The sequence below is a fragment of the Mytilus edulis genome, chromosome 2 (assembly GCF_963676685.1).
Source record: "Mytilus edulis chromosome 2, xbMytEdul2.2, whole genome shotgun sequence".
NCBI classification, from domain to species: Eukaryota; Metazoa; Mollusca; class Bivalvia; order Mytilida; family Mytilidae; genus Mytilus; species Mytilus edulis.
Window position 1 is genome coordinate 15740742 of NC_092345.1, and position 18880 is coordinate 15759621.

At 32.7% G+C, this 18880-nt stretch overlaps 1 protein-coding gene across 1 annotated transcript in view; it reads right to left on the bottom strand.

The window, feature by feature from the left end:
* Positions 1-18880, bottom strand: part of LOC139511565 (E3 ubiquitin-protein ligase UBR4-like) — a 111341-nt gene that overhangs the window by 20891 nt on the left and 71570 nt on the right. Inside the window, exons 83-102 of the mRNA XM_071298403.1 lie at positions 17657-17795; positions 16322-16444; positions 15499-15636; positions 14773-14933; positions 14208-14319; positions 13200-13382; positions 12606-12690; positions 11762-11874; positions 11317-11446; positions 10661-10946; positions 9886-10027; positions 7712-7793; positions 7138-7311; positions 6274-6395; positions 5411-5564; positions 3631-3674; positions 3215-3298; positions 2658-2745; positions 1826-1907; positions 1066-1219 (exon numbers count right to left, since the gene is read on the bottom strand). Coding sequence (XP_071154504.1) covers positions 1066-1219; positions 1826-1907; positions 2658-2745; positions 3215-3298; positions 3631-3674; positions 5411-5564; positions 6274-6395; positions 7138-7311; positions 7712-7793; positions 9886-10027; positions 10661-10946; positions 11317-11446; positions 11762-11874; positions 12606-12690; positions 13200-13382; positions 14208-14319; positions 14773-14933; positions 15499-15636; positions 16322-16444; positions 17657-17795 — 2596 coding nt within the window. The remainder of the gene's footprint in view (positions 1-1065; positions 1220-1825; positions 1908-2657; positions 2746-3214; positions 3299-3630; positions 3675-5410; positions 5565-6273; positions 6396-7137; positions 7312-7711; positions 7794-9885; positions 10028-10660; positions 10947-11316; positions 11447-11761; positions 11875-12605; positions 12691-13199; positions 13383-14207; positions 14320-14772; positions 14934-15498; positions 15637-16321; positions 16445-17656; positions 17796-18880) is intronic.

The following is an 18880-nucleotide window of genomic DNA, read 5'->3' on the forward strand; positions in this document are numbered from 1 at the left end:
CAATACTCAATTACTTAATCAAACTAATTAATAAACAGTCTGCAAATGAAAACACCTTAATGACATACATTCTTAAATGAACTGCTCCAATAATAAATCCATTTTTCAGTTTATATGAGTATTATGTGAACATACATGAAAACCATAGGGAACTATATTTCAGTGTGAATACATTTAGTAACAGTAGCTAACCTGTCGGGTTGATAGGGAGGCCGGTGCCTTAGTAAAGATTTAGAACAAGTTCTAATCTTTCCAATAAAAAAGTGGGGTCACCGTTCATTTGCGCTCACAATCTGCCTTCGAAAGAAGCATACATTTGTGTAAAGGTGGTTGAAATAATAGGAGAAATATAGGTAATATCGAAATAAAAAAAGAAATTTATTACAGAAATCGCTCAAATTTTACAATAATTTAGTTTAAGTACATCTTATATGGAAATTATATTAAAAAATATATGTCACCGATGAGTTCAAAAAGATATTTCAATTTTAAAGCCAAAAAAGGGCATTTTTCCACCAAAGGGAGATAATTTAGAACTTTTTCAATGATGTACACATTTTAAATGTCATCTGGGGCCAACACGAATTGATTGTTTTGAATTATTTTTGTACCATATGATAAAGTAACAACTACAAAAGGTAATAAATAAAATTTGTAGTGAAAAACAAATGTTTAATTTTTTCTGAAATTTTTATACCCTCGAGCCTCCTTAAGTATGCTTTCTAAAGTTAATATTTTTTTGATAATAGGAGCTATAAAAGCAGATCACGAAGGAACAAATATATAATTTACTATGTGTACCTGATGAAATATAGTTTTTTCTCACATTTCCCTTAACCAATATCCCTTTGCACAGCTCTTATAATTCCCATAACACATGGAAATGTTTTTTTTACTCTTTGTTATTTTAGTTCATCTTGAAATTATCACTATGTTGCCAACCTAACATTCATAATTTTGAAACAAACTGGAAGAAGAAAATAATTTCATTTTTTATTTTTACATAAATTTTCAAATAATTGTTTTCAATGTTTTTCAAGCGATCAACTTTTAAAGATATCTTACCAAGTTGAGTGCACCAAGCATAACAGTCAGTGTATTCATCTCAGGTCTTAGCAGCTCTAGTCTATTGGCTTTAACATTGACAGCATAACTGAACAACTTCAACAGAACAGTCATCAATTGTTTACCAAGAACAAGATCTTTGATGGAAGCAAGTCTGAAAAAAATCACAAATTATCAATAATTAAAACGATTATCAACATAATTTTACCAATTGAAACTAAAATTTGATTTTAAATATCAGTTTAGCAAAAAAATACACCTTATCGCTAATTGTCCACCATTACTGGATTTCACACAGGTTCCCGTAAAACTATGACGTCATAAAACAAAATAGCTGACGCCACAATGAAAAAGTGATTGTTGTATGCGTCAAAAGTTCAAGCGGCCGGGTCAGCCGGGATTAGCGATAAGGTGTATTGATACGGTAGACTCTTTGAAATTTTATTATCAATTTACTTTGTATTTGTATTTTAAATTTCTGTCATTTTTTAGGGTTTTTGGTTTGAAAATTGCAAGGTAAAATTCCCAATCACAGCAACATACAGAGATTGCAATACTTCTCACTTATTTGTGTTGGTTAAATGTTTTCATGAGGTTTTTTTTATGTAAAAAGTAAGATACTTTGAGCAAATGAAGAACCCTGAAATTAAGTATCCTCAAAATAGCTGTTTTTTCTCTGAAAACAGAAAACAGAATGTAACAGTTTTATATATAACTTAGTCTCTGAAACAGTCAAGTCTAATATCAGTATGTTATATACCTCTCCAGCATAACTCTGAGGCCATCACCTTCATTTAAGACACTACCCATCTTGTAAACCTCCTCTTTGTCAACATCTTCCTCTGTAAAATTGATAAGGTTTTATTTTTTAGATTTGCTTTTTTAATGCAAATTAATAGAACTATTACATAACACAATCAATTTTTCAACCACTATAAACTATTAATGTTTTTTTAACAATATAACTATGAAATGAGAAGTCAGATACATATAAGTTCTACATATGCACACTAACAACAAGGATGTCACATGTGGAGCAGGATCTGCTCACCAATCCAGAGAAGATGAGATCACCACCTCTTATTGGTGGGGTTTGCTTTGCACAGTCTTTAGTTTTCTATGTTATGTTTTGCATGCTGCTGATTTTTTTATTTGTTTTAGTTATTTTGCCATGGCATTGTATGTTTGTTTTTAATAAATGAGTTGGAATATCCCTTTTGTACTCTCTTTTGTAAGTTTGAAAAATTTATTTTAAATTACCAAGATCCTTTAAAGAACTTTGTACTTCTGTTTTTTTTTCAGTGACTATGTGTTCAGATATGGTACAAACTTCTTTACTATTATCAATTACTGTTAAGAAACTATTGTGTGACATTTATTATTGCGATTTTGTCAATTTAAGACTAAAATGCAATTCTAATCTTTGCGATACTGAAAAAAAAATCCTATTTTTAAAAATTCATATAAAATAATTTTCAAATTTTCAAATAATTGCAATTATAACTCTGTTGCATTTTTCACAATGGTAAAAACATCGCAATAATTTCTGAATTTCTAGTATTATCAAATACATGCTATTGCAATGAACTTACCCGTTTTAGAATCAAGGGAGTTAACCATGTCCTCTGTAGCATCCCCTAGTAGGCCTCTCATTCTGTAGATTACAGGCATTGGTTCACCCTATAAAAATAATATAAAGCCATTTCTATACATGAGAAATTGAAATTGTCATAGGACAACTTTAAAAAAAAAATTACAAAATTTTTCTTATGATGAATTATTATATTAAAAGTTTCCCTTTATTCAAACAGTTCAAAACCGACTTGTTTACATCTTTTAAAGGAATTGCTCAAAAATCACAAAAAAAAGGACTACTTTGCTGTCGAATCTTAGAGATTGAGTTGATAAGAGATTATAAAAAAATTCATTGTGGTAGCTGAAACATGCCTTTGGGATTGAGATTTCATTGCTGTATTGAAGACCCATTGGTGGCCTTGGCAGTTTTCTGCTCTTTGGTCTAGTTGCTGTCTCTTTAACACATTCTGTTTACATTCTTTATTTATTTGCATGAAATTTGAAGATAAGACAAGCCTCCAGTGATAATCAAATATGTTAAAAGTATCAGGTGCAATTTTTTGTATAGTTTTACCTCTCCATGTTCTGGAGCCCAGACTTTCTTATACACCTCTTTCACAGGTAGGTCAAGGCTGATAATTTTCTTGTTCACCAACAACTGTAAATAAATGTTCATGAAATCATTTGTAAATTTATAATTTCAAACAATAAATTAAATTTTATAGCAAAGGATTGAGAACAATTTACTTTTATAGCCTGTCAAATTAATTAGTTTAAAAATATTTTTTTCTTTTTTTGTGTAAATTTAAAAGTAATACAGTATAAAACATTGAATTAATGTAACATCAAAATCATTCATATTTGTACTAATTTTCTGATTGCTGAATTTACGATCTAAAACAGCTTTAAGTAATAAATCATCTGGCTTAATTCAAGTAACAATACTATATTTAAGGTGTGGGAGGGGTGTGGAAATATCTGGTAACTTACCTCCATTCCATTATCATCTTCAAGGAGAGCAACCAGTTCACAATCTGTAATTAATGAAATAAAGAATGGAAATGGGGAATACTGTAACACTGCCTCTCGGGTGCTAGAGTCGGACACCAGAGAACACAATGAACATAAAGTAAAGGGATCTTTTTATTGTGTGTATGTATATTAGGATAAAATATTAGGGTCGACGTCTAGTTGGTTTACCGTCGACCAAAACACTCTACCGATATTGATTTTATATTTGTTTTGTTATTACTGTATATTTACTAAATATTCGTGAAATAAAATACATGAAATAGAACAGTTTAGATGCTTTATTATTATTTATAAAAATGCTGGACTGGTAGTGGTACAGCTCTGTTCCTGGCCTAGTCCGGTTCCTAGTATGGTTGGTCTTATCTATAACTAACCTAAACAGAGACTTTACTCTGTCACTATCTAAATATTATTAAACTACCAATGTGTAGCGCTAAACTCGATCACATTAAAGTGAATCAACCAGATTCACTAATCCACAGTTTATAATAAGTCTCAATTCCTTAAGACATAATAAATACAATCAACAATCAACAATTCTTTATAGGTAATCACAAAATCGTTCCTACCATAAAGCTTCCGTAATAAATATTAAATACTTGACTTTCTTAAAGTTCGTCACCTAGGAATTTCACCTAACAAAACAAGTTGCACAAAACTATATATTTATTTGCACCAAGCAATATTTACACCAAGGATTTTCACCTAAAACATTATTTGCTCCAAGCAATATATTTACACCCAGGAATTACACCTAAACCATCAATTGCACCAATAAATATTTGCACCAAGGATTTGCTCCCATTTGGCACCTAAAGTTTGCACCAATAAATATTTGCACCAAGGATTTGCTCCCAATTTGGCACCTAAAGTTTGCACCAATAAATATTTGCACCAAGGATTTGCTCCCAATTTGGCACCCTTAGCACCGTCACCGGCACCCTAAGCACCGTCACCGACAAGCCTTAGCACCAGCACCGACAACCTTAAACTAAAACAAAGGCAACGTTCAATGCTTGTCTGTATTTCTCAGACATATTCCAGCTTTTATTTAAGTTTGTCACTACCCATTCTTGTCAACCAAACACTCCGTCGTTTCTGTTGTTGTTTTGGTATTTATACTTTCGACTGACCAATGACAGAGCTTGTTACATATTGTTTACCAATCGGCAACCATGGATCATATTAGGGAAACTCCCGTAATGTTGATACTGTTTGTAAACAACGATTGATCTTCATCAATAAAGATGGGTCTCGACTTTAAATTTATTAGTAGATCATTAGAACAGTTTTATTTGAGTTTATTGTATAATAAGGTAACTACCGCGAAAATACGGAATCAGTACGTGAACTAAAAATTCTTAACAAACTAACATATACAAATCTGTCGTATCATGAAAACAGCCAAAATAACAATGACAAGTTTTACACTACTTGTAACATTAGACATCTCACTAACATCTATTGTTTTATCCTCAATAATTTCGAGAAACTATACAGACATAGGTTTACTATAAAAAGGGGGGAATGTCGGCATTACAATACAGTAATAAATTCATTACAACCTTCTTTGAATTTGAATTTTCTCCTTCTAACATTATTAATACAGCATTTGTGTAATAAAATCATACATGTATATTTCCTCTTTTCAAAGCTTTATCTTCTACACTGAAATATACATGCACCTTTCAACAAAATAAAGCTAAACTTATAAACTCAGACTTTTTCAAGAACATACCTTGACAAATTTTGTTCTTGACATCTCTCATAAGAGGCCCCAGACCTGGCTCATTACAGCTGTATGGATTACCCAGCATCCTTCCCTGCAGGAAGTCTTCTTGTTGTGGGTCCTTCTCAAGTATAAGAAGAAATTCTTCTACATCGTTTTCCTCCTGAAAGAAAATTAGAATAAATCAAAAGAAAGACTATTGTTCAATTCACAAGTTGGAATACCAAATTCTAAATCTAAAAGATGTCCATTTTGATTGAATAGATTTTGATACCAATTCCACAGCTGACATTCACATTGACAACATTGTGCAGTTGTTATAGACATTTGCATATTTACATTTTTTATTTCTAAACAATTTATGAGAATAACTTTAGAATAGGGATATAAATTATGTTATCAAGTAGTTGCTACCTGTAAATAGAACAATTGATGAGGGCAAATATTGCATCTATTCACTGTTTTCTTTTGAAATGCTATTAAAACTGCATTTGCATCAATCAAATTCCTAACTGATCTTGGTAACTGGTTATATTAAATGCCAAGTAAAAAGTATGATTTTTGAAACTGAAAATCATAATTCATTATGTTGTTCATAGAACTTGTTGTACAGGTAAGGGACGACATCAAAAGTTCAATGAAGGATAAACCCCCCCCCTCTTAACTTAATTTGGGAAAAATTGATTGACCCATATAGATATATGTAAAAATCAATGTCAGATAACCACATCTTGCAGCAGTTCAACCCCCCACCCCCAAACTATTTGAATTAAGTTTTTTTTATCTTACATTGATCTTTTGATGTCGTCCCTAAAATAAAGAACATTGATATTTAAACAGTTGGTTCTAATCTGTTATATCTTTTAACTTACAGGGAAAATAATACTACAGAGCCTCTCAAAGATGAAGACTGGAGATCTGTAATCATCACAAGGATATTTCTTCACTGTCTTTACACAGACCTGCATAAACTCCTTAGTCTCTGACTCTGTACCTGTTTAATATAATGACAACAGTCAGACACACACATTTAACAGTATTATTTAATGACAGAGCTTTATCAAAATTATGGCATCATCACTCTAACAATGCCTATATCAAGTATTCATTTCAAATTTTACCTGTATTAAATTGGTTGGTTAAAAATATTTTAAAATTAAAGAAACTTAGAAACACTCACATACCCCACGTCCCCTCATTGTCACTGGACAAATAAAATAAAATTGAATCATAATTACCTGCCTATATGCACATCTGCATAAAAGGTTTCATGAAATTCTGTAGTGAGGTTTCAGAGGAGTTGCAATTACAAACTGTTGTGGGGTATAATAAAGTATAGAATAGTATATGTTTTTCCATTATAAATTAATTGATTGATTGACTGTTTGTTGTTTAACGCAACTTTCGGCACTATTGGCTTTTTTTGTGGTGGTCATTTGTTAATGGTAGAAGAGGCCATTAAGCACAGAGAGAACGACCTTTGGCAGTAAAACTGATGATCCTAGTCAATTAAGATTGGAGTCAAACGACCCTGACATGTGTGGCATTAAATCCCACAATTTCAGTGTTAACTGGCCAGTGATACAGGATTTTGGACTTCTTAGACCCCATTACTGTTTTATATACAGTGTAACCTGCCTTATCCTACACCCCTGAGTATTCCAACAACCTGCTTTTCAGGTCCTCCAGTGTGTCTGATAACACAGGTTACACTGTAAAATATAGGATATACTAACCACTTGTGAGTTCCTCCAGTAACTCTAACAGTTTATCCTGTGTATCATCAATTAGTTTAGTTCTTTGTACCACTAGTTTCCTTAGCGACAGGTAGCCATTCAGAACATATCCCACCAGTTTGTTCTTGTAGTGCTGTTTAAGGACATCTTGTTCTACAATCTGAGCTAATAACTCTGAAATACAAATAAACAACTAATATTTAGTAACTCCCAATATGTGACTAATACACTTCTTACAAATCTCATTTGTGATGTCAGCAAACCATTACCCATTCTTTTACAAAGTCTTTTCTCATATTTAAATATTTTGCTTTGTTTACTGTATAGATAAAATAATATTAGCAAGGTTCAAATTTCATTCCAATAATGGCTCTAAATATCTCTAATTATTTGTTAATTGCTTAAGTGTTCAATAAAATACAAATTTCCTAAAGGCTAAAATGTAGAACAAGGTAAAACCATGAATCAAGTATTAACAAAAACAATCCATGAAATTGGTGCCAAACAAAAATAAGGGAATAACAGTTCTTGGTTACTCTAAGAATAAACTTTTTAATGTTATTAAGCAACTCACCAGTAAGAGACTTGAGAGCAAATCCTTGTGCTAGGTCGGAGCTTAGGGTTGTTTCTTCTAAATGTTGTAATAACTCTACTTCCTGAAACACATGGCAATCAGTGTTATGTCATAAAAAACAAGTGAAACTGCGAGCTACTGCTCACTGATGATACCCCCGCCGCAAGTGGATAATATTAATAGTGTAAAAATATGCAAGTGTTCGGTAAACAGGAAGTTGTCGAGTGATGAATCTGAAAACGCATCACACGGTATAGCTGACTTATATAAATCCTGAAACCAAATTTCAGAAATCCTTGTATTGTAGTTCCTGAGAAAAATGTGACGAAAATTTTTAACTTGGTTATCATGTGTAAAATCATACAAGTGTTCGGTAAACAGGAAGTAGTCGAGTGATGAATCTGAAAACGCATCACACGGTATAGCTGACTTATATAAATCCTGAAACCAAATTTCAGAAATCCTTGTATTGTAGTTCCTGAGAAAAATGTGACGAAAATTTTCAACATGGCTATCATGTGTAAAATCATACAAGTGTTCGGTAAACAGGAAGTTGTCGAGTGATGAATCTGAAAACGCATCACACGGTATAGCTGACTTATATAAATCCTGAAACCAAATTTCAGAAATCCTTGTATTGTAGTTCCTGAGAAAAATGTGACGAAAATTTTCAACTTGGCTATCATGTGTAAAATCATACAAGTGTTCGGTAAACAGGAAGTAGTCGAGTGATGAATCTGAAAACGCATCACACGGTATAGCTGACTTATATAAATCCTGAAACCAAATTTCAGAAATCCTTGTATTGTAGTTCCTGAGAAAAATGTGACGAAAATTTTCAACTTGGCTATCATGTGTAAAATCATACAAGTGTTCGGTAAACAGGAAGTAGTCGAGTGATGAATCTGAAAACGCATCACACGGTATAGCTGACTTATATAAATCCTGAAAACAAATTTCAGAAATCCTTGTATTGTAGTTCCTGAGAAAAATGTGACGAAAATTTTCAACTTGGCTATCATGTGTAAAATCAGACAAGTGTTCGGTAAACAGGAAGTTGTCAAGTGATGAATCTGAAAACGCTTCACACGGTATGGCTGACATATATAAATGTTGATACCAAATTACAGAAAGGGTGGATGTGTAGTTCCTGAGAAAAATGTGACGAAAGTTTCATGGGACGGACTGACGGACAGACAGAGGTAAAACAGTATACCCCCCCTTTTTTAAAGCGGGTATAATCATACAAGTGTTCGGTAAACAGGAAGTTGTCGAGTGATGAATCTGAAAACGCATCACACGGTATAGCTGACTTATATAAATCCTGAAACCAAATTTCAGAAATCCTTGTATTGTAGTTCCTGAGAAAAATGTGACGAATATTTTCAACTTGGCTATCATGTGTAAAATCAGACAAGTGTTCGGTAAACAGGAAGTTGTCAAGTGATGAATCTGAAAACACTTCACACGGTATGGCTGACATATATAAATGTTGATACCAAATTACAGAAAGGGTGGATGTGTAGTTCCTGAGAAAAATGTGACGAAAGTTTCATGGGACGGACTGACTGACGGACAGACTGATGGACGGACGGACAGACAGAGGTAAAACAGTATACCCCCCTTTTTTAAAGCGGGGGTATAATATACAGAAATTTTGTTTTTAATCACTGATATGGGTAAAAACAAATTTAATCCTTAAAAAATATAGAAAAGGACAATGTATCAGTTGAACACTGAATCCATGTTCAGTGAAGAATTAAATCTGGGATAAAACCCTAATTTAGCACAATTTAAAAAGATTAAATCATAATGAACATCTGCACTAAGTTTCAATATGATGTGACCACAATTTCATGTAAATTTACCTTAGATAAAAACATCAACTTGATACATTTCCTTGTTGAGATACTGTGAAAACATGGGAAACACCCTAATTTAGCATATGTTTTTAAAGCCATAATGGACATGACCATGAGTGCTAAGTTTAAAGTTCATGTAATCTACCTTTAAAAAAAACTGTAACCTGTTACATTTCCACTTTCAAGGTATAATAAGGTCATCAAAGTGAAAAGGATAACTCTGACTCCAGAATATATTTCCTAAACATCTGAGTTATTATATCCACATGTAACTTACCAGCTTCAAGATAGTGATGTTATTTAATACCTTACCTTTGTAATAAGGTCGCCCAGGTGTAACATGACACCTTTGATAGCCAGGTAATATTTCCAGTGGGCTGGTTGTATTAACTTTTTGTACAAAGCCAAGAATTCCGAACTACTCTCACCACTTTTACCAATACCATCCAGACACCTGGTGAAACAAATAAAAATGTTATTAAATTCTTATATTGGTTTTATTTTGGAATGTAAAAAAAAAGTTTATTTACTTAACGTATGTTAAAATAAAATTGTGATTGAATTGCTTTCTAACTAGACCTTTCTATAACACTGCAAATTTTCTAAGTAATCTAATGAGATGTCTTGAAACCTGTTTGGAATGTCACTATATATATATATATATATATATATATATATATATATATATATAATAAGCTAGCTTCATGGAGTAGTGGTCAAAATTTGACTGTGCTTTCCAAAACAATGTTCAAGTTAGTGGTTATATTATTGGTAGATATACTGTACATGGTATTTTTGTATATATCACTTTTGCAATGTATATGATCTAGAAAGACAGAGCGAGGTTTAACCCCTCTATATTTTTGCTTGTACCAAGTCTGGCTATTTGAACTTTATGTTTTCATAGTTTTGATAGGTTGTACTGTATAACACTTGAGTGATTCTTGTTATTCTTATGTATTATTTACAATTTCATATAATTCATATTTATTGCTGAAACGATCATATTATACAATCTCCAATTTTGTGAGAAAAAAAATAACAGTTAAAAAATCATTGCATTCCAACACCACAAATATAAACTTACTTAGTTAGCATATCAACAATCTCCTTCTTTCTGCTGGGGATCTGAGCAATAGACTCAATAATGTTACAGGCAGTCTGTCTAGCAGAACGAGACGACTGAGAGAACATGGCTTGTTGTAGCCATGTTGTTTGTGTCAGCTTCAGATGTACAGCTGGTGTCTTACTCATTTTCTGTCTCCATTTATCAACATATTTCTCAGTTAGATAAAGAGCTCTGGCAACTTTTTTAGAATCTTCCTGGTCTGGCTTTGCCTCAGACTTTTCGCCCTCAAGTTTCTCTGGAGTCACTGAACGAGAATAAATATAATTGACCATTACTCCTAGGGTAATCCAGCAACATTGAATCAAGCTTTCCACATTATTTGCTCCTTTACAAACGTCAAATATTCAATTCTTTAAGTTCAATATTTCTTCATGAAAACAGTAGAAGATGGATAGAGTCATCTTTTTTGGTATTTTTTTATAATTTGGTAATTTATTTTACTGAAAGTTTAATATCTTCATTCAGACATAAATGTCATTTTCTAATTCAATATTTTGTTCATGACTTTTCTGAGACATATTTTAAAGTTCCAAGAAATAATTCACAATATATAAATATATACTGTGGATTCATGATTATTCCTCCAGTTTTGGAATGAATGTTTAAGATCTTACCTCTTTTGGGAAGTATTTTCCTCCAGTTTTGGAAGGAATGTTTCGGATCTCCTGTCAGCCAATGTTTACTATTGACATGTAAATCAGCAGAGAGATGTCTCAACAGTTCTGCTTCTGTAGCCATTTTCTCCTAAATATAGAATATACCATACAATAGATATAAGAAGATGTGGTATGTGCCAATGAGACAATTCTCCATCCCAGTCACAATTAATAAAAGTAAATCATTATAGGTCAAAGAACTGCCTCCTGTTTTCACACCGTACAGAAACACATTCAAAGCAAAATACAACTTCAATGCCTATTCTTTTTTGCTATGTATCAGCTTTTTTTTTTGTATATTGCATATTATAATTGTCACACGATATTGTAGCATAATTCAGAGGATTTTTACCAAAGATTCATGCACTCAAAAATGTTCTGCCTTCTTGATTCCAAAACATACCTTTTTATTATCAGATTTCATCAGATGCTGTAGTATCCTGAGACAGGGGAGGGTGACACAGTCTGTAATTACTGGGTTCTTCATCTGCATACCCATCAGGAACAATCTCATCACTGACAAAATATTATACACAGTAAATAAGATTCAGGATTGACCTAATTTCCTAAATTCTCTGACCTAAATTTGAACTGATTATTACTGCCCGTATTTAAGAGTCTTTGCCCTTTTACATTACAAATGGGCTAAGCTCCTCATCATTTCTAATCAATTTCTTCAAACTTATCAACAGATAAAAAAAATTCTGACACTGCTAGAGAAAATTTGCTTTCTAAGATTATCCAAGAGGCTTTGCCCTATGACAATACCAATGCAATGGGCCAAATCAATTGAAAATTCAGCCAATTGCAAGAGAAAGATTGACAATATATTCATATAAATCTTCCAATTCCAAAGGTTGATTTCTGTATTATGAGAAGTTTGGAAATATTTAATACCTTTTTAGCAGGCACAGAACTTTGACTTGGAAAAGAAAATGTTTATCATATCTTTGAATAAGTAATTTTATGGAAAAAATGTAAAGGGGTAAAGCCCAATGGATAAGCACAGCAGAAGACATTTCATCCAACATGGACACAGTCTTTTGACACAAAGGGTTTCCTTAGTGAAAGATCAGAAAGTACCAATATTAAGGTCGACCTGGGATTGAAGCCATAACCATAGGCTATGAAACTACCAGAAGCCATCAAGGCAATTCATAAGCATTAAACAAAAAAGTTATATCTGAAGTTCGAAAATCGAAAATTGTGAAAAACTTTTCCCTCTCAGCATGGTTAATAATACGTACCACATCTGATCCTTTGTTCCCAACAGCTGTCATCTTGTTGTAGAGAGGTTGCTAGTAGTAGTATCTCATGTCTTACTGACGATCCCTAAAATTCAAAAGTCATTCAAATAGAGAGCTCATTTGTAAACTTAATATTTATCTATTTTCAGTGACTCCTTTTCTCATTTTTTATTGATCCTGCTAAAAACTATCACAAAAAACAAACCCAACTAACTTCAAATAAAAGACAAGAGCTCAAGTGTAAACAGCCATATGGTACAGTAAACAGACACATGATTGAATAGACCGTTGGGTCAATATCCCTAATGCGCCTCAAAAAGTAATCTCCCTTCGTACCCTGAAAATTTAACCACATATGTGAAAATGTCTCAGCTTCCAAACAAGCCATCATACATATCCAAGTTAATGATATTGACAGAGCAACATAAGAAAACATTACCATTACCGCCTAAGGAGAAACAGTTGTGAATATTGACCCAGTTATCGGATAAAAGTACATAGAGACTGACAAGAGTTTTTATTTTCCTCATCTTTAAATCTATATTCCCACTTACCAGATCTGGGTTAGACAAGGGATTCTATATTCCCACTTACCAGATCTGGGTTAGACAAGTATCCCTTGAGAGCCGAGCCTATCCTGGTCATTATCAGGTTGTTCATCTCTTCAGTTCCTCGTCTATTATCTTTGGTTAGGAGACACAGTAATGATCGTACTTCTGTCCTCACTTGTAATGATCCATGACGTAAGTTATAGTCAATCAGTTCTTTTATCATACCCTGTAATCATATAAAGCCTTGATTAATGGATTGTTGTTTGTTTTAAACATATTGAGTGGTAAATATATAGCATTGGCTATGCAGGGATATGAGACAGATGATATTAGAAGATAAAATTAAAGCGAGTCTTCTAACAAATCATGTGACACATATGTTTCTCAGAGGCAGATTTAGGGGAGAGCAGGTAGACCAGACACCCCTTCCCCTTACAAATTATGTTAAATTCAAATCTTTTTAACAAGTAGAGGGACCCCTTCTCGTTGAAAATCTTGAATCAACATGTGTTCCTGTTCAGCTATGGGAAACTCTAGAAATCCAGTCTGTGCAAGTCTGGTTATATTCTATGGAGATTGACTTGGAAATATGAATAACATTAACATAGAGGTAAGGTTTCTGAACAAAAGTCCACATAGAAATAAAATTTGTAGTATTCAAATAAATATACCAGTTTTAGTTGTATACATGCATAGTGTATAATTTCCTCATTGACAATACAAATAATTATTTGACAATAGTTTTGAATAAACTGAACAAGTAAATAACTTAACAACAATACAGTTAGCCCTTAAAAAATCTCAACTATACTGTAAATTTGAAATTATTGCCAGCATTTATTTTTACAATTTAGTAATTTTAGACTAAAATGTGATTTTAATTTTTGCGATATTGAAAAAAATCTCGGTTAACTCATATAAAAATTTCATATTTGCGAGTTTAAATTATTGCAATTATAACCCTGTTGCATTTTTTCTCAATAATAAAAACATCGCAATAATTTATGAATTCATAGTAGCTGTTACAAAATATGAGAAGAACCCTCCTCACCTGTCCACAGAGAATCTGTCTGAGATTTGTATTGGTAACAAGAGCTCTAAGAAGTGTAATACAATGTTCCACAGCTGAGCTGGCACAGCCATAACAGTTACTGGCCTTCACACTGAAAATGACAAGACTTTGTTATTGTTTACATTAATGTACTAAAAAGAATCAATCTAAAATAGTATTACGTCGCTTCATTTATTAATGAATAGTTTCTATTCCCCTATTTTACTTATCTATTCCTATCAGAAAAAATATTTTGCCTTAAGTTTGCATTAAAAAAGGTTGAAAAAAATCATTACGATTTTCATTTAAAAAAGTCGATATAAATTTCTTTGAAAAAAAAGTAGCTACAAAAAGACTGCTACATTCTTGGGTTTTACAAGTGTTAAACAAATTACTCAACACATGCAGCCTAGGAAAAAAAGTGTTTAACAAATTACTCAACACATGCAGCCTATGAAAAAAAGTGTTTTACAAATTACTCAACACATGCAGCCTATAAAAAAAAGTGTTTAACAAATTACTCAACACATGCAGCCTATGAAAAAAGTATCGTATTTTTACAAACCTGTCTTTTCCCATTTTGGGTTTACAGGGAGCCACATGTTTGGCCTTGATGATAGGATCATCCCTTGGACTGGTGACAGGTGACACCTGGGATGCAGCAGACACAGCCTCTCTCTGTTGACAATCATACTCTACTAATTCTTTACGACTGGCGAGTACTTTCTGCAAAAAGTTTAAATTTCAGGTAAATAAAGGATTTTTGTAGAAAAATCTTTCAGTGAATGCTGTATTTTAAAACTACGTATCTTGGCATTTCTTGATGTGAGAATTTTACATTAAGATCTCATCACTGTGGCAGTCTTCACACTGAGTGGCGGCCCTGGCAGCCTAGGCTTGTTAAATTGCTCTCGGGCCTGTAAAAATCATATCTACAGGCCAACAGAATCTAACTAAAAATTTTCAAAAATTGTGCTCCGGGCCTGTAGATTTAACAGTTTATCGTGAAGACTGCTGTGGCACTAATTACATGAAAGAAAGTTGAAAGCATTTTGGCCACAATATTTATGAAACAATTATAGTTTAATTAAAACACTGACAAAAACAGAAATCAAGAATAACAACTTTTTTTATTAATGGTATGAATGGGCTTGGACAGAAATCATGTACAAGTGATGTATACCAAGAGGTGAATTGGTTATCTCTCTGATCCGGTCAGTTTTTTTCTGACCCAGAGGAAGACCTTTACAGATTTGACAGTATAACACTAAGTATTTATTATGAAAGTTACCTGTATGATTTTGCTGAGTTCATCAAATGAAGATTTACATTCACTGCAATACTTGAGTGCCAGGGACTGTATAGCTTTGTTTACATTGCTAGATGGTACATTAGCTGAGCCACCACCTGACTGTGGTAGAGCATCATCCTGAAATTAGATGGAAGTTTATTTGAATTACCAATGATTCCTTTTCAAAAAGTTCTTAATTGCATACTTGCTTAGCTATCCAAACAATGAAAAGTATTCTTATGAAATATAAATTACTACATATAGGTATGTCTACATTTTTCTCGATAAGTAGTTTACTACAATTGTTTATCAAGGAGCAACAAATATTAACCCTTTTTTGGCTTAAAATTCTGTCCATCTCAAACTCATATGAAATTTAGTGTAGCTTGTGTGTAAAAGCTATATTTGCTTGGTACTTTCTCAGAATTCCCATTCAACATTGCAGTGTATCTTGTGTGTAAGAATCTATATTTGCTTTCTACTTTCCCAGAGTACCCATTCAACATTACTTTCAAAATACAATTACAGCAGAATGCATCGAGTGTGTAGGTAAAAGTAATATCTTTGGTTAGCTTGCTTATAAGATGAACCCACAAGTCATTATTAAGTTAGGTAAACTACCCTCCTTTAAGAGTAGACTTGTCCAACAGATAACCAATCTATCCGTCTGTAGAATTAGACTACTCCGAAAGGAGGGTAGTATACCTAATCTAACAATGACTGCACGATTCAGGTAACAAGCAAGCTAACCACTCAATGCATTCTGCTGTAAATTGAAAAATTATAATAATTTTGTATCCTTGAAAAAAGAAATAAAACTGACCAATCTTTCTGACCCATGTTCTGTGACTTGGATAAGAAGTTTTTCCAGTACAGGTCTGTGTTGTTGGAGCTGTTTGTAGATTCTGTCAGCTTTTTCTAGCAGTGTGTTAATAGTGGTAATTGCCTGTAATAAAATTGTATAACATTATTTTTGAGAGTGATAAATCTTTCATGTTTACATTTGTTATCTATTGGTTGTTCTTAACCCTTTCGCCGATGAGTCCCGGTTTACCGGGATTCACGCTTCAGACAGCTGACGATGAGTCCCGTTTTACCGGGATCGGAATACCTCTTTTATATTTCCCGCTTAAAACAGTGCAAACATGAGTTATCTTTCTTTGATGAATACCCGGATGAAAGTGTAAACATGGCGCTTCGGTTTGTTGAAAATCGTGTCAAAATCGGAGGAAATTTACGGAATTTACGAGAATTTGAAATGAGGGAACATTTTTTTTGAAAGAATATGGAAGAATTGAAGCCAAATTAGTATACTTTTTTCACATAAAATGTCGTTTTATGTACAAAACACTTGGAATGGACATCGTTCAGTGTGAGGAATTTGTACAGCCTCATAAAAAATTTCAAAATTTTGCCGTTTTGGGTTAAAAAATTACGATTTGGGGTCAAAGTGCAGAATTTTGAGAATTTCACCTAAAAAATGCTGAAAATTTGAAAATTTGAAAATTTTTTGAAGAAAAAATTATCAAAACATGAACAAAACTGTGAACATGGTGTTAGTGAATGAAATAAATACACAAATAACTACAAACAAGTTTTTATTGACATTTATTACGAAGATCTCCCACTTGAGTAATAGTAGCCAGGGAAGCCATCGTCTCAGAGTAGCTTCTGTCTGGGCAGCAATCGGTGAAAGGGTTAAGTTGCTGTATATCATATTTGATTTTTTATTATTGTCTTGGAACATAAATTCAGCCATTAGTTTTGTATATTGAATTATTTTACATTTGTTATTTTTGGCCACTTAGAAGCTTGCTATTCATCATGTGTTTTGCTTATTGTTGACAGCTGTATGGTGTATACTGTGAATTCATTATTATTCATTGGATACCAATTTTCATGGGTTTCGTGAGTATCAGTGAACCACAATTTCAAATGTTCAACCTATAGTATATTTTCAATAGGCTTGGTAAAAAGAGATTGGAAAAGCCATCAAATCAAATATCAACGAATATGCAAGTTTTCAGCAATCCATAAAAATTGATACACATGAAAATAAATGAATCCACAGTAGTTGCTAACCTTCTACATCATTTGCTCTCTGGTGGAAAGTTGTCTCATTGGCAATTATACTACATCTTCTTATTTTCATATATACCTTCTTTCTATCCTCTTCATTTTCGATAGGATCGACAGCACAACATTGTCTGGCAGTCAGGGTGTAATCAAACTTAGCATATTTACAGAAACCACAGGCATTACACAGGAAAGGATCCTTCTCGTCATAGTTAATGGCTCTATAAATAAAATAGACATAGTTGGTTTTGTTTTTTTAAAATAACATAATTTTGTGTAATCATTATCTCTTGCTCTTACAATATGTGTCATTATTCCATATTGGTACTTGTGTTACATCACTAGTAGTGCAGTACTTGTGTTACATCACTAGTAGTGCAGTTCTTGTGGTTCATCAACAGGAGTGTTTTTTTGTACAGCAAAATACATCAATGTTGTTGTTTCAAGGAGAAATTTAAAGTTCCCAGTGATTAAAATCCATAAAGTACATTTAAAACAAGAGGCTCTCAAGAGCCTGAATCGCTCACCTGAATTTTTTTGGTTTAATCTCTCATCAATGATTATTTTGGCTTTCCAATTTATTTAAATGTTCTTTGAATCGTCCTATTTTCTTCAAAAGCAAAAAAAAATCATTTTCTCCTATGTTCTATTTTAGCCATAGGAGCTATGTTTCTTGACATACAAGGAAATGAAATATAAAATTTATACTAGATACTCTGAAACTCATTTAGCCTAAGTTTGGCTGAAATTGATACAGCAGTTTCATAACAGAAGATTTTTTAAAGTAAGTCAACATGATGAACAAATTGTGAAAAAAGTCTTTAAAGGGCAATAACTCCTAAAGAGGTCAATTGACAATTTTGGTCAAATTGACTTATTTGTAGATCTTACTTTGCTGATCATATTTGCTGTTTACAGTTTATCTTTATCTATAATAATATTCAAGATAATGACCAAAAACTGCAAAATTTCCTTAAAATTACCAATTAAGTGGCAGCAACCCAACAATTGGATGTTTGATTCATCTGAAAATTTCAGGGCTGATAGATATTGACCTAATGAACATTTTTACTCCAGTCAGATTTGCTCTTAATGCTTTCGTTTTTGAGATATAAGCCAAAAACTGCATTTGACCCCTATGTTCTATTTTAAGTAACGGCGGCCATGTTTTTTGACGGATCAAAAATCAAAGCACACACTTTGTGCAGGATAATCTAAGGAACAACCATGCTAAGTTTTAACCAAATCCATTCAGTAGTTTAAGAGGAGAAGATTTTTTAAAGTTAGCAAATATGATGAACAAATT